General features: G+C 40.0%; 1 protein-coding gene across 5 annotated transcripts in view; it reads right to left on the bottom strand.

The window, feature by feature from the left end:
• si:zfos-2326c3.2 (misshapen-like kinase 1) overlaps positions 1-23574 on the bottom strand; it is a 69645-nt gene that overhangs the window by 3683 nt on the left and 42388 nt on the right. For 3 of the 5 annotated variants that reach the window (XM_034597436.1, XM_034597437.1, XM_034597438.1), the window contains exons 16-32: positions 19860-20168; positions 18526-18660; positions 17889-18026; positions 15906-15976; positions 14385-14464; positions 12840-12928; positions 12603-12697; positions 11861-11945; positions 11306-11482; positions 10514-10616; positions 9602-9757; positions 9259-9402; positions 8588-8722; positions 8360-8460; positions 7185-7334; positions 2013-2172; positions 563-702 (exon numbers count right to left, since the gene is read on the bottom strand). In XM_034597436.1, the coding sequence (XP_034453327.1) occupies positions 563-702; positions 2013-2172; positions 7185-7334; positions 8360-8460; positions 8588-8722; positions 9259-9402; positions 9602-9757; positions 10514-10616; positions 11306-11482; positions 11861-11945; positions 12603-12697; positions 12840-12928; positions 14385-14464; positions 15906-15976; positions 17889-18026; positions 18526-18660; positions 19860-20168 (2268 nt within the window). The remainder of the gene's footprint in view (positions 1-562; positions 703-2012; positions 2173-7184; positions 7335-8359; positions 8461-8587; positions 8723-9258; positions 9403-9601; positions 9758-10513; positions 10617-11305; positions 11483-11860; positions 11946-12602; positions 12698-12839; positions 12929-14384; positions 14465-15905; positions 15977-17888; positions 18027-18525; positions 18661-19859; positions 20169-23574) is intronic. The other 2 variants (XM_034597439.1, XM_034597440.1) reach the window with 2 other exon arrangements.

Below are 23574 nucleotides of genomic sequence, written 5' to 3'. Positions count from 1 at the left end.
AGATGAGTAATGTGGTTGACAACAAATATCTTTCATCACTTTTCAACAACAGAAAATTCCTCCTCTATGTACTAGATTTCTCAGGGGACTTTCAGCCATATCTCAGCAGATTGAGTTTTCTCATGAAGATTGTTCAGCTGTCAGCATGTTTTACTTTTTTTAATGTGAAAACAAACAAGTGCATCTGCTAAGGACGGCGTGGCCTTGAGTGGCTGACAGTTCTGAGAGAAATCCAGTGAGTGAAACTTGATTCAAGACCACTTTGAACCCAGCTACTATTTCTTAGGTCAAGAATCACTGATACTTGTGCTTCTTAATTTTTAGTAAGTATAAGATAATGGAAGCTCATTTAGTATAAATACCATATTTATACATTTTAAAAAACATACTATATCCATCTAAACATCTACGAACAACTAGATTTAACACGACACTTGGGTTAGGCTAACACTAACTGTACTCTTTACAACACTGTTGACTGAACATGGGGCTTTTATTACTTGATAAAATGTGAAGGTGTACATTTAGATAATAAATGAATGTATGTGTTTGTAACTCCTACCTTGTCATTCCTCTCACAAAGAAACTTGAGTTTCTGGGCCTTTTTGTGCATGAAGACTCCCTCCAGGTTCCCTGTGTTGGCAGACCTCAGTTCAATGGCCTTTTCTCCCCAACCCATCACCTGGTTAGACTGCAGGTAGGCTGGAGAGAGAGAGAGAGAGAGAGAAAGGGAGAGAGATGGGTAGAGTTCAGGTAGGACATGTATGTGTGTGTGTGTGTGTGTGTGTGTGTGTGTGTGTGTGTGTGTGTGTGTGTGTGTGTGTGTGTGTGTGTGTGTGTGTGTGTGTGTGTGTGTGTGTGTGTGTGTGTCTGTTCAAATTGCTGAGGCCTCAGAAATAATAATGGCACCATATGCTGAAATAGCCATTTTGGAGAGGTACCAGGTCATCAAAAGTCAGGAGAAAAACAAAGTACTGTTTTGCTTTGGACAGTGGAAGTCAACTTTTGCCCTCAAAATATCTCTATGGCTCAGAGCGCTCATGATGTTTCTAAACCTTTAGGGCCTGATAATTCATCACATGCAGGACAAATGAAACCATCACAGATCATGTACACTCCACCAACACATGTCAATAGCTATTTCATTTACAGGACACTCATGCTCATGCTCTTCTGTTTCATCATTTATCCAATTAATATGTGAAGAAGAAAAGCCCTGTTGCCTCCTACATTTTATTTATTTATTTGTTTATTTAATTTAAATGATTATTATTCCCCCCCATATAATCTTATGTGGGACCAGGGGTGGATAGGGGGTTAAATATTAAAACAAATCTATTGTATTTCCTTAAAAGTTAAATAAATATAAAATAAAATATTAAAAAAGGAAATCTGTATGTGTGGTCCTGGTATTATTCATGACGTCGGGACCTAAATATGTTTATAAATTCACTTTATGGGGATCAAAAGCAAGTCATTATAATGTGACTCATTACATTTAGGGTGAAGACATGTTCAAGGAAAAGGTTACAGTTAGTGTTAGGTAAGTAGTAACTATGGTTACGGTTAGGGTAGGTCTCCAGGAAATCAATGTAAGGCAATGACCTGTGTAAGTGTGTGTGTGTGTGTGTGTAAATATATTCCCTACAGACTGTCCTTGTGAAGCCAACACGCTCACATTGAGAATCCCTACCATTTTATTTTTAGTTCAGCCTGTCCCAGATCTGTCTATATAGAATCTGGTTCAGGGTCAGTCCTCAGTGCTCAGGGCACCTCCTGGTCTAGAATCAGTGCATCAAACAGCAAGTCATTATAAACTCTAGCTGTTGATTTAATATCTTAGTTTAGAACACAAACACAGTGTATACTTTGATAATGTGTGTTTTTCATGCCTGCGAAACAATATGCACACTCCTTGTGTCCATTTGTGAGGCTGGCTGACTGTTAATGTGATAATAGATTTCGCTCATATTGCACAGCTCTACGTTTGTGTGTGTGTGAAAGAAACGTACCGACTGATGCAGGCATCTCCCCCCACTGCAGCACTGTATCCTTGGTGATGCGGCCGTAGGTGTCAATGTAGACGCCCTCGTCTTCGTAGCAAACCAGAACCTCCGTTCCAGCGCTGTTTGGCAAAATGATGATGGCGTGGGGACGGATGGAGCCCTGGATCTGTGAACCAAAACACAATCCATCAAAAACCAACAACAACCAACCCACCAACCGAAGACTGTGCTGCAAATTCAAATACTTCAGTGTGTTTCAATGTTCGGACACTTCTTTGTACATAAAACACAAAGGCACATCTTATGGTAAACCCATTAAAAACGACCAGAATTAAGAAAGTTAACAGTAAAAGACTACTATAAAACTACAAAATTAAATTTGACTTAAAGGGGGAGAGGTGGATTGTGTTCTATTGAAATGCAATGAAATGGAATCTCTGAGTGCACAGATGCAGTGACATATTGGACTTCTTTTAAAAAAACGAGACTTCATCATACAGTTAACGTCCCTGAGTGAAGCATGAAGGTCAAATTCATGACAGATTTCAGTTCTATTTTATAGGAAATGACCAAAACCTTGAAACAGTCAAATACTTGACCTCTACTATTTATTAGCAAAAGCTTTCAGTTCTTTTGAATGACCCCTTATCTTTTTAGATTTTAGCCACAACCACTATCTTCATGAAACTAAAAATATGCATTAACATTTCTCTATCCAGAAAAGAAACACTTCTCTAAATGTTCCGGAATGTTTATCTGACCGTTAAAGACAATGTCATTTGTTCAGAAACTGAACCAACCAGAGGTTTGTCTAACCAACCCAAGACATTTATCTGACCATTTCAGACATTTCTCTTACAGTACAGGAACACATCTCTTCCAATTTAGAAACATGCATCAAGTCAAATCAGTAAGATGTATTGCACTAATTCAGAAACATGCATGTCAGACGTAGTGAATGTGTTTTATAGGAAAGCAAGCCAAAAATAATTATGAAGAAAAAAAAGGAAGATAATTGTTCATCGGCAAAAAACTAGTTGAGAAATCTACTACTGAGAAGAACAGTCTAAAAACAATATGCCAGCATCTGTCAAAAAATAAAACTACCCAGGATTAAACTCTGCAGCAGCTCACATCTTAACCAAAACAGGGAATCCCTGTTCAAATCCAACAACGAAGCTCCACCAGAAAAAGAGAAATAAAGGGTTAAGCAGAATTCAGTGCTTTGTAACAAACAGCAGGTCAACGTGAACATGTTTCCTACATTACCAGAGTGTGAGCCACCACGATCCTGAGCATCAGAACAGGCATCCACAGACGCAACGCAATCTTAATCCTCTGCCTTGGAATCAGCATTGTGACATAGTTTGCAGGCAACAATGAACGATGCTCGTGTGCATGTGTGTGTGTGTTTGTGCTTCTTCAAGTGGGTGAGTGGTGCATTTGCGTGTGTGAAATGTGGGTTATGCTTGTGTTTGTGAATTGCTTTTGACAATGACACAGTGTTGTGTGAATGTGTTTTACTGTTGATGCAAGTGGGGGTGTGTGTTTGTGTGTTTGTGTGTGTGCGTGTGTGTGTGTGTGTGGGAAGATGAGCGATGTGGGAAGAGAAGGTGTGTGTGTGTGAATGAGTGCGTATCAGAGTACAGATGATGTGCAGCTACAGAGAAATCCTGGGAGTGTAAAGGGTCCGTAAGAGTCCTCAAAGAAAGTGAACTATGAGCATGTTGAAGTAAAGGTGAGTGGGTTTATAAGTACGCTGTAGCTGAGTGTGTGTGTGTGTAAGAGAGAAAAGGAAAAAAAAGAGAATGAGCCAGGCTTGAGAGGTGAAAAGATATCGCAGCGGCGGCGGCGGCGGCAGCAGTATAAGGCACCAGTGTAGTAGGTAGCTGTCTGCAGACTCACTTAATATACCAGAGTGACGGAAAGAACACATACACACACACACGCACACATGCACACAGTGTGGGACAGGAGGGGTGTATTTTTAGCTTCTTTTTTTTTTCTTGTCATACATCTTTCTTTCTCCATCTTCAACTTTCTAACAGAAAGTAGCACATGTTGGGTTATACTCGCTTGTGTGTGTGTGTGTGTGTGTGTGTGTGTGTGTGTGCGTGTGTGTGTTCTGACCTGCTCTTGCTCTTCCCTGAACTGAGAAGTATTTCACAAAACATTTCTCCGTCCACCCACTCAACACTATATGAGCACAGAGTATTTAACATATTCTAGTATATGAACCAACAAAACAAATAAATAATGAATATAAGATAGAAATACTTGTTGTAGACTTCATCTTAGAAAACGAAAAATCTGAGGTGGATCTACTTGAGCTAAAGACAGAAATAACAGGATGTGTTTGAATGTGAATGTGAATATGACTCATCAGAAGCAACAGTGAACTTTAAGTGCCCACATACAGCTGAGGAGAGGGAACAAAATCCCCTGCTTCTTTCATTGTATCAGCAGTGGGAAATTATTTTCTGCATTTAAAGAACCTTATTGGACATGGAAGTAGCAAAAGTTTACAGACTCCAATGAGCCATTATAACTTCATCTTATAGATACAATTAAAAAATATGACCAACAATGATAGTACGTGATCTATTTAGCCACTGAATGCATTTGTTGTTAGGCATTTAGCAAAGACATACATTGTAATAGAGATTGGGTGCTCACGAGGATAAACTAGAAAAGGAAATCTCAATGTGATAAAAGATTGAAGTTTGGCAGTTGTACTTTTTAGTCCACTGGAACTTACTATCTGTCTCTGCTCTGGACCCTCATACAGGTCAAGCCACACATTGCTGGATCCTACATGTCATATTATCTAACAGTGTCTCGAAGCTCCCCTGCCTTGTGAATATCCATGCATTTTAAACCACACAGTTACAGTGTGATGCATGCTGTTTGTTTGAACTGAGGTAACCTGATGCATCACTATGACAACACGAGGGATATTTTCTGTGGACAGCTCTGAGTTCAGGAGCGATGTATTTGAGATTTGATCACACGGACACTATCAGGAGGTGGCCTGAGACGGGGTTACATTCTTTTAGCTGTGTGAACGTGTCCTGGGTCACATTGAAGGATAACCTCAGCTGATGTCCTCTGACCCACTATATAAAAATATAGATATAGATTTTTAGTTTTTTGAGTAAATGAGTAAATGAGTAAATTAGTAAAATTGTTTCAGTCAGTCCTCATTGCCTCACTCCCCTCTCTGTTTCTCTCTCTCTCTCTCTCTCTCTCTCTCTCTCTCTCTCTCTCTCTCTCACACACACCCGCACACACACACACACACACACACACACAGACGACTGACCCGTCTGTCACAGTCATACTGACTAAAAACATCATCATTTCGTCTATTGCACACAGCAGTGATGTATGTGTTTATTTGCATATAGAGCCGTGAAGTGAGATCTGATCACATGTGGTCAATGGAAACACATATGGAGACTCAACCTATAATATAATTGGTGTTCCATTGTCTGATCCAGCACCAGTTTCAGTCAAAGTGCGACCCACTGCTTTAGATCTCTGAAATCAGGACTTCAATCTCTGAACTCACAAAATTCATCTTTTTAGTTTTTGATGCTGTTTGATGCTGCATATTAGTACAAACTCACCATGTGAACAAATGTAGGAGATATTTAAGTTAAGAATACAAACATGTAACATACAACATTCACAATGTGTCACAATATTCTGTTGTCAGTTCTACCTGCCCACAGACTGGCGAGAGAGAGAGAGAGAGAGAGAGAGAGAGAGAGAGAGAGAGAGAGAGAGAGAGAGAGAGAGAGAGAGAGAGAGAGAGAAATTTAGCAAATGAACGATGCAACATTGGATGATAGGAGGAAAACAAGGAGATGGATGCAAAAGGAAGAGAAAAGAGTGTAACAGCTATAGACGAGTGGGAGGAGAGTGGAGGGGGAGGATGGAGGAAAAACAGTGCGAAATAAAGAGAGAAGTGAGTGACATCTGTAGACTAAGAGTGGGAGGAGGAGGTGGAGAAGAGCATCCTGAGGGACTGAGGGGGTGAGGTGAGCTGTAGAATAGAAAGTTAACAGCTGGTGGATATAAGGAAAATGTGGGGCAAAATCAAAGTCAGGTAAGATAGAGAACTCTAGCTTCAGGGAGAATAACATCTATATTTCATCAGAGATCTCTTTGCTACAAAATATTTAAAAGTTCAGTACTGGAGGAAGCATTTTCATTAAAAAGATCCTGGTCACTGCCTGTATTGTTTTCTACTAAGAGAGTTCTGCTTCATTCTGTATGCTTATTATAAAAAGAATTGTATTTTCGTATTGTCCTATGTTGCTTTTATACCTGTTATATTTCATGTAAAGCCCATTGAATTGATTTGTTGAAATGTACTATACAAATAATCTTGCCTTGCCAACCTCCTTCAGGTTCATTCTTAATCAACATTGTAACCTTCGTAACATATTTTGACTGCTGACTCAGTAAACTCAGTTAATTCCTTCTGCAACGCCTCCCATTTTCTATCGTGGTAAAATTATGAAAAAACGTAGATATCACAGATATTATCATGCTTTGTTCAATTTTTCTCTCTTTCTCTTTTCATTGAAAATCCTATTTGTTTTGCATTTTTTGAACTACAATTACCGTCTCACACTTTTATGCCTCTGCCCACAAGTCAATTTTATAATCATGTCTGTCCAGACTCATACAACATGTGTGTCGTGAGGTCACCTTGAACATTGCCCACCAAATTCTAACCAGATCATTCTTGATATATAATACGTCTTTTACACCAATGATTACTGGGGTTTAAATGCGGGTAAACCTGCTAAATAAAAAGACAATATACTCCTTTCCCATTGCCAGTAGGAGTTTGGAGGATCTCCAGAGTTCAGTTCATGTCTGAAAGCAGTTTATTTGTGAATACTTGAACCAAATTTGAATTTGTTTTGCCTGAAAGCAATCTTGTAATATCCAGTTGAAGAAACAAAATCACAGCGACCTTGACCTTTGACCATCCATGGGTCCAAGCAAACAGGTTTGCCAAATTTGAGGGAATCCGTCAATGTGTTCCTGAGATATTATTTTAACTAGGCCTCTGTGTTCAAAGTATATATATATATGTATAAAAAAACATACACATAATATATATATATAATATGTATATGTAAATAAAACGGAGACTCTTACATGAGTAGGCAGGTAGAGGTCGTACGGTGTTCCAGAGTCGACATCGATGGCGTGGAACCCGGACAAGGAACCGTAGATGACCTTTAATCTTTGACCTGCCTCCACTGTCAGGTCAACAGACAGTGGTTTTTGAGGCAGAGACCTGAAAGACTGAGTAAACAAGTACACAAACACACTATTTAGAATGTGATGAGTTAGAATAAGGACAGTGTGAAAACCTTGTAAGACTTCAACCATTATCTTTACTGATAAATTCTCAAAATAAAATGTGACATCACCAGAACCACTTCCTTAATAATTAATCAGCATTGACTTTGACAGTTTGAAGAGCAGCTTCATAAAGATGGACATCCTCAAATAGTCATGCTATTCGAACGAGAGCTTCAAGTGTATTTTGGACTTTTTCTGAAGAGAGAGGGTTAAACTATGAAGTGTGGAAAAAGTAGCTCAGGCCACGAAGGACACAAAGAAATGGGACACTGCTCTTCTGAGACTCTGTGTGTATAAACTCCCACAGCCTGGATGTGTCATGTCTGTGTGCATGTGCAGATGTTGAGGAAGTGACCCTATTAGATTAGATATTTTGGTCTACGTCTATCAGTGTTTTGTACTAGATGTAATGAGACTCTACTACGTTTTTAAGACGCATTGTGTCACATTGTTTATGTATATTTACATATTTTTCATTTTACACTTTTAAGTAATCAGTAACGAGAGAGTAATTGTTTCACTGATCCAATCAGAGCAGGCAGGTCATTTTACATCCCGTCACCCCTCGCTTGAGAAGAAGAACCATCGGCAATGGATTTGGATGAACCCACCGCAGAGACTCATCCGTAATTCTAAATATATTTAAAAGCAATTACTTACATACTTTGCTCAAGTAGAAACATTAATGTGGTACCTTTACTTTTACCCAAGTACATTTTTGACTATTTATTTGTTCTTTTACATAAGTAAAAAGTGTCCAAATTTATGACTATTCACCCAGTTTTGCTTGAAATGTTTCACTGCTCACAATCAAGGCCAATCTGCACTGCAATCTGAAGAATCCTGCTGATAGTGTGGCTAAAAGACATTGTATAATCTACAGTATTCATATGTGGTGTAAATAATCTCTATACAATTCTTTCACACTGATACCAGACACACACACACCACTAAATGTTACCAACCTTGAAGGCCATGAATTTGTGGTAGGGCTTTGGGGCCCAGGCGTACACTTCCACAGCATTCTTCAAAGCAATCACCAGGAACTTTATCTTCTCGTAACGCACTGGAAAACAGAGACACCTTTACAAGTCTGTAACTTCCCCCCCTGAGCTTAATGTCATGGGGAAATGAGAGCCGTGATAATATGATCCATAGTGCTCTTAAATAAGAACTTAGTAGTGTGTACTTACCCACTTTATAGTGTACACAGCCCTCCAGGTCACCTACTGAGGACCAACCCAGTCTCTTCTCCACCTCTGGGTCATTATGGAGGATTTTATTCCTTAACCAGGACAGGTAGTACAGACGGAGCTTGTTCTTTTTACCTAGGGCAGTTATCATGTTAACATAGACAGAGGTCTTTGTGCCAATTCAACTGAAAAAAACAAACATTATTCGTCAGGGAGATTCCCCTCACTTGGTCTGGCTGCAGTATAAAAGCTGGCAACATTCAGCCAGTCTCTTCCCCCCCCCCATTGCCTCCACAGCATTTGGTTTTGTTAGTACTTTGATTTCTACATTTACTCTATTACTTTATTTATTCACATGTGTTTAGTTTAAAGTCATGTGTGGTCTCCCCTACTTTATCCAGCCTTGAGTCGGGTTGTGACAGAGGGGAATTCAAGACAGTGGAGGCAAATGTGTGCTGATGGCATACCTGATTCTTCAAATATTAGCATTAGCAAGATTTGTGACTATAGTTATTATGACAATCTACGTCACGAAAGAAGACAGAAAATCATTGGCAAAAAAAACCTTTATTCCTCACTATAACATGATATTTTGAGATATGACAGTGGCTTCTCTGTTTCTCTCTGCTTCAATCTAAAGGGTAAAACAAATGCTCTCAGGTAACATTTACCTGATATAGTGATGAGCACATTGAGTCCTTCCAGCACATCCATCTGCTGAAACCTCCGCCTGCTGATGAGAGAGTAGACTTTCCCTTGACCGCTCCTGTCCAACAGCCACAGACCATTCTCTGTCCCCACCAGCAGATTCACACCTATGCAGCAGAACGGAGACAAACCTTACACTCACAAGCAAAATGCTGGGCCATGCACCTATCTCTCTGTGTGACACTAGTAAATCTGAATATTGGATATTGATGCACCACAAATACCATGCAGGCTTCAGGTGTGACACAACACTGGATCAGATATGTATTTCAAAGTAACAAAAACAAGTGATATTGAACTACGAACCCCATAGTCCTGCACAGAGCACCTCTGTGTTGAACTTCTTCTTGTACTTGCGGATCTCTGGAGTGTCGCTCTGTGGTCGAATGTTGGTTGGGTTCACATTCACCACAGAGCCCTTCCTGTGGTTCTCTCTCTTGATTGGCTCGCCCTTAACACCAGCTACATGAGAGCAGAGAGTTCACAAAAACATGATGATGACCTCATGTAAGAAAACATCCAGAAAACAATCCAGGTATTATTTTTGATAAGATAACATGATGATTAAAATCTATTGATGACACACTGTTACATCTTTTTTTATTAGAGCTGTCCTTTAATTTATGGATTTTGGTCAACAAGTGTTTCATTCTTTTCTGAGGTCTATCACCACATGGTCTCTCCTGACAGAGACTTGGCTGTATTTGGATGTTCTGAGATCTATTTCATTTATCATTAACCATTAGTCCTCCTGATAGGCCTGGTACTGGCAAAAAAACATGAACCCAAAGTCTGGAAGAGATCAACTACACCGTACTCTAGGAACTGGCTGCATGAACTTGTGTCTGTTACACACATTGAGAAACTGCGACAAAATTCTTCAAAATGCCAACGCAAATGGGAGGAACCTGGGGTCCTTTTAACAATACCTGGACTTTAAACACATTTTTATTTATATACTGTTGTTATTTTCTTTATATAATTATTTTTGGTTTTGTTGCTTCATATTTCTGTAATTTCTGGATTTAACAATTGCATGTGGATGATATGCACGTTAATACGTATTGTTTTTTTGTGTCCTGGACACAAGACAAACTTTTCTCCGTAATTTGTATCTCTCCCCTCATGTGTGTCTGTGTATGAGATCAGGTTGGGCTCTGGGCTTTGACTTGTGTCTGTTCTTGTTTCGAAAATATTGATTAAAAGAATTGTACTCACTGGGGCTCTGTGGCGGTGATGATATGGGGATCAATCTCGGATCGATGAAGGACAGGAAGGAGGAAGTTGAGGAGGTGTTTTTACCAGTAGGACTGCTGACAGCCTGATGAGTAGAACAACAGTAAAGACATTTATTCCAGTGACTACAACTATGTAAACTTCAAAGATCAACACCTTTCAGATTCACTTCCTTAAAACAATTGCAGCAAATAACTGGTTCTTGTATAACAACATATGAAACACATGGCTGGCTAAGAAAGTGTTTGTGTTATTATGAAGACTGATACAACTGTAGTCCTACCAAGACACATTAATACTGATAAGAAAGCACCAAAGCTGTGCCACTACCTCCCTCTAGCGGATAAATCTAAGTGGTGCAAATGGTCAGAGTAATTCTTTTAAACATGTTAAGTAGCTTTGACAATGGACAATGTTCTCAAATGCTTATTAACTATTTAGGTCGTTCAGCCTATTATCATCACAATGACACAAGTTTCACAGAGGTAATTCACTGGCACATTTCTTTTTTCTTTTTTCATCTGTCAATAACCAGAATCAATCATTTTCAACCATGAACTTTTTGCAGTGGATGTATTGATTAAATGCATAATTTCTGAAGACAGACTCTGAAGTACTCTGGGCTAAATATTAACTAGGAGAACTACAACATGAAATAAATACCTTGAAAATCAATATTATGCATGTGCAGGTGCGTGTGTGTGTGTGTGTGTGTTTGTTTGAGTATGTGTGAGTCTGTCTCCTTGTGTCTGTCTGACTGTACATTCTGTTTACCGTATTGGAATTGAGTTCCTGATGTGTGGGGCATCGAGGGGCTGTGGGCGACTGCGAGTAGCTGAGTTCACGTGTTTGCTGCTGTTGGCACAGTGTATTATGGTTAGGACTGCAGTGGGAGGTTTTCTGCAGAAGGTCTGGCAGCAGGTAAGTATCGTCAGAACCCAGCCGAGAAGTCTGTACAACACAATCACACAGACACACACACACACACACAGTAGTAATAAAGTGATGGAGCAGCTGAAGACCCCTGGCGGGACAGGCATTAACAGGAATTCTCTTTATAGTTTTGTCTTTTATAGTTAAAAAGTTCTATATTTTAACTGATTTAATAACCACAGAGCCTGTGAATCCATAAGCACCCATTTACAGTATGTGGTTTGGACAGTACAGTGTGGACATTGCAGCTTTCCGCTGTAAAACATGAAGATGCAGAGAGAAGTGTGGAGAGGAAACAGGTTAGTGTGTGTGTGTGTGTGTGTGTGTGTGTGTGTGTGTGTGTGTGTGTGTGTGTGTGTGTGTGTGTGTGTGTGTGTGTGTTTGTGTGCAGGGTACCTGGTGCAGATTGTGGTGAGGTTGCAGGACGATACCATCAGGTATTCTTCTGTAGTATTTCCCTTTTCCATTGGACAGAGCAGACCTTGGAGCACACAGAGCAGTCACGATTTTAGAAAAGACTCTGACTTCAGGTCATTTATTAGTAATGAACAAGATCAATTCATCCCATGGCAATAAAAACAAGGCTGAGTAACTTCCTGGGAATGGCAGAGGAGCCTGATAAAAAAATAAACACTAATCTTTTTATCCTCTCCATGAGCAGACTCAAATGTATTTATCGTTTATAATACATTTTGCTTTAACATTTGTGGTAATGTAAAATGTAAACCAATGACAGATTAAGCTTGTCCCAGTTTGATTATCGAGGTTTAGATGGCTCAAATAAACCTTAAAGACATCCATGGGGTTTTATTCCTATATTTCTATATGCGCTATAATTCAAACTTGTCAGTTTTGTGGGTTCAGCTCAGGTTTAGGGGTCAGCAGAAAGGTCTTCATATATACAGTAGGAGTTCTCAGCAGAAATCTGAGTCAGAGTTAGAATAGAGACTCTTCATACTAATTCTCCACTAGTTTTGAAAATTGGTTTCACATTGTCTTTTCTTCTGCTTGCAACATGTCATGTGCCACTGAAAGAATTGCTCAAATCTTTGTATGCAAGACAACTTTGTTATTCGAAAGTCCCTTTTAGATTTAAAAAGATCAATGCAGGGAATATACTGACGATGAAGATCCCCACCTGTTCCTCTCTTCATCATCACTGCTGCCGACCTCATCACTGGAAGAGGAGTATTCTGTGGCTTTGTTGAGCCGGACAAGAGCAGATTTTACACCCTGCATGATGGAGGTGAGAAACAATATGAGTAAATGAGGTGAGGAGAGATCAGAGATCAGTATATGCACAGGTATGCGTAACATAAAAAATATCAGAGCAGCAGCACGTGATCATTGCTGTGAAAATGTCAAGGTTATTTACTTGTGTATGCCCGCCGGTCATGTTTTCTCTTGTGCCTCTGTGCTGCTGGAGACGGTGATTTAGAAGAGGACTCTCCAGCTTAAAGTAACCTACAAAACACACACACACACAAACAGCAGTTATGCCACGAGAAAATAATAAAACACTGAACCCATACCTGGATGATGGTGAGAGAGGCCATCATGAAAAATGGCAGCCTTTGCTTGGGATGATACTGTACATAGGGTGCAGTGGAATGGTCTATTTTCCTTAGGAAGATGAATGAAATGACACAAAAGTATTTCAGCGGCCGCCATATATGTGGAGTCTCTGTCATGGTATTAGCATCTGTCCTGGATGATCCAAATCAAAAGTAGTCACTGGAGACACAATCAGGCAAATGTTAATGCCAGGTATTAACCAGTGCATTTAGAGCTGTTCATATATGATCGCATCTCTCAGGACGGATGATCAAATCAAGTCCGAACTGGTCTGAGTGTCAGAAGTCGATATAAAACTTTTAAGGAAGCAACATCTTTTTGTTAGACAAATCACATGGGCTTTTATGTTAAATAAAGATAACATTTTCACCAGCATAGGGAACACCATACTCCAGACAGAGGTTACCAATCTCTTGCCTCCCACCCAAGATAATCAATAGATATATTATGTATGTATCACTGCAACAAATTGCTGCACTTTCCTACAACAATGCAATTGAAAGAACAAAGCAGCTTTTTCTCAGTTGCAGAAAGAGCAAACAAAAGGCTTTTCACCACAGTAAAGCTGTATGAGTCTCTAGGTGAATCTCTGATCTGTGGCTCTACAACAAGTTTGGTCGAGGCCAGGAGCCAAATTGAGTGGGTGGCATAAAAAACATTTTCCTCCCAACTACACACAGAGGCCAACTTGAAAAACATTTTCTCCCCGGTCTTTCTCTCTTTTTAATATCCCTCCTTGTAGGTAAAAATGCAGTTTCCTTACTTCCGGGCACAGTGGATACGAGGGGAAGAGCTTTATAATATATGTGATATCTATTTTCCTGTCTAGACACAAGATTTGAACCTATAATCTGTGTTGTACATTCTCACTGCTTAGAATATGTGTATTTACTGTATATGAAGTTTGTGGTGGGCTTGGTGTGACTTGGTGTATGTGTGTGTTTATGGATAAACTGAGTGTGTGTGTGGGTTGAGCTGGAAACCAGTGACTTAATTGTTAGCGAACACATGCACAACCCCTTAAGTGATTCTGACAGATTAGCAACTGCATGCATTGCTGCAGGGCAATTTACAGAAGCACAGGAAACACAGACATCCTTTGAATGCTTCAACAATCTTGGGAGATAATGGCCACAAGTCCCTGGCACCTTTGTTTTGGAGATCAGAGGCTGAAAAGTTTGAGACCCCCTGATTAAGACCACAGGAGGTGACTGAACAACTGACATCTCTCAACTCTTTCAACAGAACTGAGCCAACCTGCACCTTCTGGGGTTTCTCTTTACTTTTCATACAGCAGAACACAGCATGTGGATAAGCATTAAAAGTGAGTTAAGGCTGCACCGACCTGGGGGCTTGCTGCTGGTAGAGGAGACGACGTGGGGCTGAGACCTTCCGCTTTTATCTGCTGCAGACACCGAACTGCCACTAGATGGAGAGAGAGACACACACACACGCAGAGTAACACAGGTGGAGTGTAAAAAACTAAACAAGTGGTACAATAGAGGGAATTGTGATGAAGCATTTCTATCCATTCTAATCAAGTATATCCTTCACGCTGCCACTGCACAATGACCCAATTTCCTCACCATTAGTTTTATCTAATCAAAAGTAATCATCTAAGCCAAACTAATCTGATTTACCCATGGCCGACTGTTCTCTAATGGTATATGCCAGTACACTGAGTTGTAGTGTGACATAAATCCTAACAACAATAAAGATTCACTCTGGCTGGAAGAATAACTGCTTACAGCATGGTTACAACACCAAAGATTACAGATACTGGTATTTGCAGCTTGAGGCAACCAGCTCAGCTGATGCTCAGAATCAGATGGTGGGTGTTTTCAAAGTAGAGAGAGCTGTGTAGTGTTAAAGGGAGCTGCATTGCTAAATTATAATTATAAATATTCTAAAAAAACATCAACAGTGAAGCATTGCTTACCTACAAACAAACATACACCAACCCTCATTAACCCTCTGAAGTCTGGAATCATGCCGGCATGATTCATTCAACAAATTATTTCATACATCATTTATCATTTCAATATAATTTTCCATAAATTCTCCAGGTAGTCAAGTCAATAATAAAAATGAAATTTAAAACCTATGTCAAGGTCAACATATGTGAAGGAATGTTGGAATCGCAGAATTACTTACACCTCCCCATCACCGAAAAAGATTTGAAGTAGTCCAGTAGAGAATAAACCATTTTATTTTATTTTACAAACTACAGCCAAGCTGAGTGTACAGAGATAAACTCTGACTAAGGAATTTATAGGCTATTAGATTACTATCGGTTATTCAGTCTATGTTAGTCTTGTTTGTAGTTTGATTATTGTATAAAATAATTAAAACACAGAGACATTACAAACTATGCATATGGCAAAAAAAAGTATCTTAAATACGATCGTCATTTTTAAACGTGATGCAAGTAGCATTAAATTGTATTTTTTAAAGATGCATAATATCAAATATATTTGAAATGGCTATGAGGAAGACATTGTTTTTAAAACCTCAATGTTACACACATTGTGTTTTGGTAAGAAATATAACGCTAGTGTTTAAATGCCAGTTTACCATTTAAGATCTACAGAGTGTAACAGTGAACACCCATTATTAGAATAACTCTGGTTCCAGAACACATTAAATAGATGTTAACATAAATAACACCTTTTTAAACGTGTTAAAGACTTAGTGTGTTTAATACGATTTTTCCCGGCCTAAGTTTTCTATTATTGAATTTGAGACTTTTTAAGACCCTGTGGGATCCCTGATATATTGGTGACATTCTAACAGCTCTTAGATTATTAGATGAATATCTGTGTATTGCTTGTGTATGCTGTGTGAGCACAGTGTGACAGTGCTGTACCTTGAAGCAGCCCTCCTGTGTCCCATCACCAGCTCTCTACAGTAAATCTTGGAGGTAGTGCGTTCTGGGACCTGATATTTACATGATAAAAAGGGCAGATTTATCAGACTTAATGAAAACACATGGTTAATAAATACACAAAGATTGCAACCTCCCCGTGGTCCTCAGTACTTATTTTCTCTCTTCATAGGCTGGAACGAGCTCTTTACAAGGATTTCACGTCCAGCCCAACAGGGACTGCAGCTAATTAGAGGGAGGTTTCTACAGTTTTGATGTGGACAACAACTTCAGCAGTGCCTGAGACGCTGCAGAGCAAAAGTGCAATAAAATCTTTAATATCTCATTGGGAGATATTTAATACTGGGGATTTAATGAGACCATTTGGTTGAGCTGTTTTTAACGTTTCTTAACATTTCAGTGTTGTTCCTCTAAAAACCATGTCCAAACCTTACATGTGGAGTGGAAACATCATCTGAGTCAGGGATCTTTCTCAACTTTCTCAGCAACATTGTGCTACTGACGTGACACAAGCAGCATAGTGAAATCAATACTAAATCAGTCTGTGTGAGTTCTGCAAAGTATTGTTTTCTTTTAAACTAGAATTTTTTTAAACGTTTGATTCTTCTCAAACTTTGTTCTGCCAACCAGCTGGTGACCTTTCAACCTCTTGTCCCCTGGGTCACACGACCTAGTTACAGACAGGAAGACACACCCAGCAGAGCAGGAAGAGAGCTGTGAGAGTACCTATCACCCTCTGACAAGTTGCCCACATCCTGCATCTGGATACAAACACACACAAACACGCACGCACACACACACACGCACGCACGCACACACACACACACACGTTTGTACAGCTATCTTAGTGAGGACACTAATTGGCATAAGTCATTCCCTAGCCCCTTACTCTAACCCTAACTATCCAAACTAAATGCCTAACCCTAACCCTTAACCTAACCTAAACCTTATTCTAACCCTGACCCTAAAACCAAGTCTTAGCCCCCAAACATTCAATTAAAGGGGGGTCACAAAGTGAGGACTGGACAAAAGGTCCTCACTTTCCCAAGTGTCCTCACACCGTAGGTTGTAGGCTCATACTGGTCCTCACAAAGACAGCTGTACAAGAGCACACACAAACACACACGCACTCACACTCGTGCAGAACTTGCTGCCTGTTGTTTCCTGTCTAATATTGCGGCACACGCATGAAAGTCTTTGATGTTTTGAAAATCATTGCACGTTGAGGATTACAAAACCAGGGTTAGTAGGGCTTTATAATATCAAATAAATCAGGAAAAGCTCGACCATGAGACTGTTCACTTGATTTCAGACAGCTGTAAAAGTCCTAAAATACATAATATTGTGCTGTACGACTCCAAAATGTTAAAAAACATTCTTCAGGCCACTCCAGTCTCTTACGGCAGCTCCAGCTTCTACATTGAGGTCACAGGAGAGAGTAGTGAGTTATTAACTGCTCTATCGACTCCATATGGTCTCCTCTTCGCTCAGCAACATAACATAGCAAACAGACAGCTTTATTGGGCTCCCCTCCCCTCTCTGTAGTACTTATTAGTTGTTCTATCAACTCCATATGGTGTTCGGTTAGTAAATACACCTAACTGCGGAGCCACTTAGTAAAACACCTAGTGGACGAGCAGGGATGTTATAGTGAGAGAAAAGTGAATTACAAGTTTTGGAGTATTTAAGGTGTGTTAATCACAGAGAGGCAGTTAGAGGCACTTCAGAACAAGCCTCGAGCCAAAACACAACACCTCCCCAGCACAAGCACATAAACATAAACAGCCCAAAACACAAACACACATCAACAGTATGCCAACCCTGTGATGGGTACACCACTTCTTGCTTGGTGTGACAGGATGCATCTCTCACACACATTTGCCAACCTCATGTGATGCAGGCTACATCCTGTGCCTGGCATGACACTAAGAACAAGTTCCCCTCTCAGAAAAAGTTGTAACTCACTTTAGGCGGCTCATCGACTGAGTCCCAGAAGACATCATCGGTGATGGACATGGGTGAAAATGGCGACAGGGGAGAAAGGGGCATATCTGACATGGAACTGCTGTGAGGGGCGTCTCGACTAGAGCGCAGATTGGCATTCTGGGAAAATAAGAAGTACAACCATGATTATTGCATTTGTGCATTGACCCACACATCCACCCACCCACTCACCCGACCAACCATCCATCCACTGGCATATCAAAGGGCCAACAAAGACAGACAACTAAACATTTTCACGTATGTTTAACTTTCACTCATATTCAAACCTACAATTGACAATTTGGAGTCTCCAATGAACCAAACCCAAATCTGCATGACCCACCCAGACACAGGGGGAAAAAAAGCAAATTCCAAACAGATAGACCCCAGCCAATTAGGGATTTGAATCTGAAAACTTCTTGCTGTGAGGCACACTTTGAACCATATCATAGAAATCACTACAATCCCAGAAAAGATGAACCTATTAATGTTTCCGAGCTGTAATTGTAAAAATAATGCCGTACTAAAAAGGGCAGAATACATAGACGAAACATTTTCTTAAAACAGAGGCAAGAAAGAACAGGCAAAAAGAAGGTGTAATGTGCTAAAATTAGTATACCTGGCTGAGGTGAGCTCTCTGCATGGCTGGGGTACATGGACTAGAGCTGCTCCCAGAGCCCATCCTCGAGTGCATCTGGCTGGGAAGACCAGCAGCCAAGAGCAGCCGGGCCAAGTTTGATTCTTGGATGTCCATCTACAGCAGAATAAACATGTAAGACTGTGTGTGTATGTGTGTGTGTGTGTTAGATGGGATCAACAAGACCAATGAGATTTATTTTTCAGACATAAATTACTTTGTGCAGAAATGAATTTTACATACAAAAAAACATGTTTCCTTTTACAGCAGATATTAATGTCAGAAGATAAGTTGAGACTATGACTGTACATCCTGTATAACCTTTTATAATAAGGTTTGCATGAAAAGTGATGCAGCCACGACGCATCATCTTTGGATGTCTGATAACGGCTGAATCAGCATTTTTTGCAGGTCACTGAGGGTAGACTTGTCACATTCCTTATTCTACAACCTTTTGCAGTCCCTGCAGTCTGTATTTAAAAAAAATCACACATTGAATTAATTTTAAAGGTTACAAAACTCACAACTTCAAAAATTCAACTTTTTATAATAATGTTTTGACTCCTATGTCAGGGTTTAGGAATGATCTTCTTCTAAGAAGTTTTCACACACTCGCCCAGACTAAAGAGTTCCACTAATCAGTCATATGTCTGAGCTTGTTTTAATAAAAAAGTAAAACCTGCTTTTGTTTTTCTTTTCTATTAACTATAGACGGTTTAACACAATCGTCTAGAAACAACACCTTAGGTCTGTTTCCTGTTCATGTTCCTAGTGTGGTTTAGCTACTGTGCTAAGAATAGAGGGTGTGAACCACATGTTGTCATCAAACAGTCAGCATCCAGTAAACCATGACCCATTTACATGGAAAGAAAATAAATAATTGAAGCTGATTTAAAACACTGCAACACCTTCACATCCAAGGTTGAATGTTTCATTTTAGTTTTTTTCAAGTTTCACTCATAACAAGTTGAAAAGTCCTTGCTGGTACATTGTTTACACTGGAGAGCACCAGTTCCAGACTCTGTTCTCACTTCTTCCTTGGGCAACTGTATTTTTTCAACCATGTCTGCCAAACATTTTTCTTATTTTCTTCTGGTGAAAAAGGTCTGTCTAAGGATGACATGGAGTGGACAAACCAAGTTCGAAAAAGGGCTGGGAAGAATTGGTGGGGGTCTAAAGAGGGACTAAAAACTGACTGAGGAGGGACGAAAACATGAGAACACAGAGGAGGGTGCGAGAGAGACAGACAGAGTGGAAAAAAGTGGGATGTGGAGGCAATAACGGGTGCTAGATGGCTGAGGAAGGCTGGGTTTTACCACTGAGCGCTGGCTGTTTGCAGGGCGGCTGGGTGAGGAAGCGGCAGCTGTAATCCCACTTTTAGCTGTTAGCTTCTGGACAGCCGCCACAGGCTTTTCTCTCTGCCTCTGCCTCTCTCTCTCCCTGTGTCTGTGGTCGTGCTGCAGCGACAAGAGCTGGGTTTGGTCCTTGGGCAGGGTGCGGTGGGATCGTCTGGCCACTGAGGGCTGCTGATGCTGGGCCACAGCCTGGGGCTTGGATTGCAGCTGAAGCTGATGCTGGGGGTGCTGGGACTTACTCTGAAGCAGCTGTTTCGGGGCCACGGCTCTCTATGTAGCAAACATGAAAAGCACATATAGAAACTAACAAAGCCTGGGAGTGCCTACATGAAGTAAGACAAATGTATGTATTGAATTGTGAGGTTTTAATAAACAAAATTTACAATAAAAGCAGGAAACTTAAGACCGGTTATTGTAAAGTCAAGAATATAAAGCAACTACCGAGACTCTAGATTCTAGACATATTTCAGGATTTTTATTCACACGATAACTTCAATTCTTTCTCTTAAGTCGCATACTAAATTTGCAACGTACGTTCCTGCTATTTTTTGGTTTTTATGACACAAGTGTTTTTTTCAACTGATTTCAACCCCTCTTTCCAAGATTAACTCAATCTTCTTGATTAGATTGACTCTAAACTGGCCCTATTTTTAGCTGAATGTCACTATTCTCAAATCACATACGTGGCATATTTAGACAGCCATTTTGATCTGGTAAAAAGGATAATATTGGATAATGAAATTTTACTTTAGAAGAAAAGAAGAATCACTTCAGATAAAAATCACAAGGAAGTTGCTATGATATTTCAGTTTCTAATGAGTCAAGACGTTCTAATAGAGAAACAAGTGACAGAAATAACAAGACTTAATAATTTAATGTTGTGCAGAAAGAAGAATTGGATGTTGAATACATAATTTGACAACACCCATCATCTATAACTATTGAGTTTGCATAAAAAATATTAGTTTTCAGTGCAAATTAATTGATTGTTGTGTTTGTGTACATGCTAAAAAAGGCCACTCCCAGGTTCTGTAGAAACACTGTAGACAAACATGGCTGTGAAAACATAATAAAGCATATACTGGATCATCAAGCTTGTTGTGCCACACATAGAAAGAAAGCACACACAGTAAGACAGAAGCTGATTTGGTTTCAACCACAGACCAACGTGTGAGAAAAAAACCTTAATTAAGTAGCATTCAGTCAAGCAGCTGGGTCTCTGGCACAAAATGTTCACAAAAATCTGTTGAAGTTTGTGCAGATCAGGACTGAGAATGAGCTCCAGCTGGGTCCAGAAAGTCCAAACAAGATGGATGTAACATGACACATTACAGGCAGTGTAATGACACAGTCTCGTACTATATGCTGTGCATCCACAAAGTTCACACAGACACACACCACGGTGTTGATACCGGCCCAAATCCATCAGGACCTGACGGGACAGGTCAGATTTGGACAAAACTATTTAAATGATATTGGGGGTTGGGTCGGTGATGTTACTTTGGCAGATTTTTTTACACTGCACTTTTCTGTTATCAGGGAAAACAAGCGATAGTGTCAGGATAACACAGAGAAGGGTAACAAACTCAGCTTATATTAACTGCATCAGGCTTGAGTCGGGTTTGGACATAAAAAACAGAATGCCTGCGGTGTTTGGGCTCAGTTAGTTTTCTCTTGCGCTTGGACAGTTTCAGACAGAAAAATGGGTCCCGAGATGCACTTAAAAACCCACACGCTCCAACACATCACTTTGATTTTAGTAGTTAAACTTTCAGGGTAACGGTCACAAGCCATGTAGTACCTTCCAAACCAGTAGACCCAAAGGAATAAAACAACGTGCCATCCTGCTGTTCAGACGTGAACATGGCCACCACATGACAACCGGCTGAGGTTAGATTCATGTGAATGCTGCCATAGCTGGAAAACCACCTGAGATTTAATGCTGTTTTCTTGAGGACAATATAGGGCTCACACAGAACTGAAATACCCAACATACCATCCACCAGCCAATGTCACACATCAGTGCCCGAGAACAAGGTCTATTTTCACAGCAAAATTAGGAAACAACTCATGTCAGCCAACTGCAATTTACTATCCAAATCACCACTGAATAAGAACCACTAGTTGCTCTATTTAGCGAGTTACCCAATGGTAATGAATGCAACACAGTGAAAGAGGACAAACAAAATAAATATAGGCTCATACCCTAATAAGTCCATCTAATATTTAGAGCGACACCAGGTAATTCTTACACTTTAAAATAACAGCCTCAAAACCACTTTGATGGTGCACAAACTTAAATAGGGAGAATGGCATGCCTGTCATTGCCACAGCGCCCCCTGGATTCCTGAAACTGCACTATGTAACACTGGTGTACGGTGCCAGTACTCAGTAGTTTATAATCAGAAGCCAGGTTAACCCATTTTGATAGAGATTTGGCTAGCCGAACAATTTGATTTGATTTGCTGTACCTAATGCTCGGATATCAATAACTGCGTGGGCTACTTGTTTGCTGTGTTAGCTTGTCAGCTTGTATCATCTCAAATGTCACAACAAATTAAACAAAATGGTCATATTTGTGTGAACTGTGTCAGTCAACATAGTTCTTTGGCTTCTGAGGTTGCCACTTTCAAATAAACAAATAACCGTGTGAACAGCTGTGTGCATGGGGAGGCTCTGATCAAACTTGTATTTATGACAGTGAATAACCCAACCCACCTGTAGGGGGAGTGCGAGTATAGCTGAGAGCGAATCTTGCGTTGTGTCGCTTTAATCAGCGCTGTACCCAGCTACGACAATGTCAGTTGAATAGTAGATCAAGCAAAGTTTTACCGAACTGAAAGATGTTTGAACAGGGTTCAGCAGGACGCTCAGTGTGACAACAGTGTTAATGTAATTAACGACCTGATGTAGTGGAATGATTTTATGTCATGTTTAATGTGTGCTTAAAGAGTTTTATTCTCATATGACAAAAGCTGATCTTAAATCTGCTTAACACATAAACAATACATCAAATACATCTGAGGACAACAGTTAAAATTAAAATAAAGTCAAGCCCAAATGAGGACAAATATCTCCAATACCAGGGACAATGGTAAAACTCATATATGTCGACAATTGAAACAGGTAGATTATGCCAAAGTTCGCATGACTAACCTCAAGAAAGAAAGAAAAAAAATATTTTTCTTCTCAGTCCAACTCACCAAGATACTTGATATGTACAAACCCTCTGCAAACAAGATACCACACACCAAAAAGAAGAGGATTACACAACAGCTAAGATAAGAAGCTGACCAGCATTGCTGCGAATCATAGATGAAAATCCTTCAGCAAAATTAAAAGTCATACTTAAATAGTTGTTAATTCATGTATCCCATCTGTGCATCCAGTCCTTAAATTTAACAAATCTACAGGCTATCAGGCAAACATCAAGAGAGACTCTCATTATACCAGAAAACATCAGGGCAAAGAGATGAGGCACTTTCAGAGGCAGCAAAGAGAAACAGAAAGAGTTTTCAGAAATCGAAAACAGCAAAAAGAAACGTGTATAGTGAATTTGTATTTCTGAAACCCCTAATGAGATTAAAAAGTAACACTTTAGAGGAATACGTTGAACGGGAGATACTAGAAATGAAAGCGGCTCCACGCTGTGAACAATGGAGTGAGGGGTGCAGAG

This window comes from Hippoglossus hippoglossus, chromosome 10 (genome assembly GCF_009819705.1).
Source record: "Hippoglossus hippoglossus isolate fHipHip1 chromosome 10, fHipHip1.pri, whole genome shotgun sequence".
NCBI classification, from domain to species: Eukaryota; Metazoa; Chordata; class Actinopteri; order Pleuronectiformes; family Pleuronectidae; genus Hippoglossus; species Hippoglossus hippoglossus.
The sequence above is the reverse complement of the archived record's forward strand: the minus strand, read 5'-3'. Positions and strand labels throughout refer to the sequence as shown.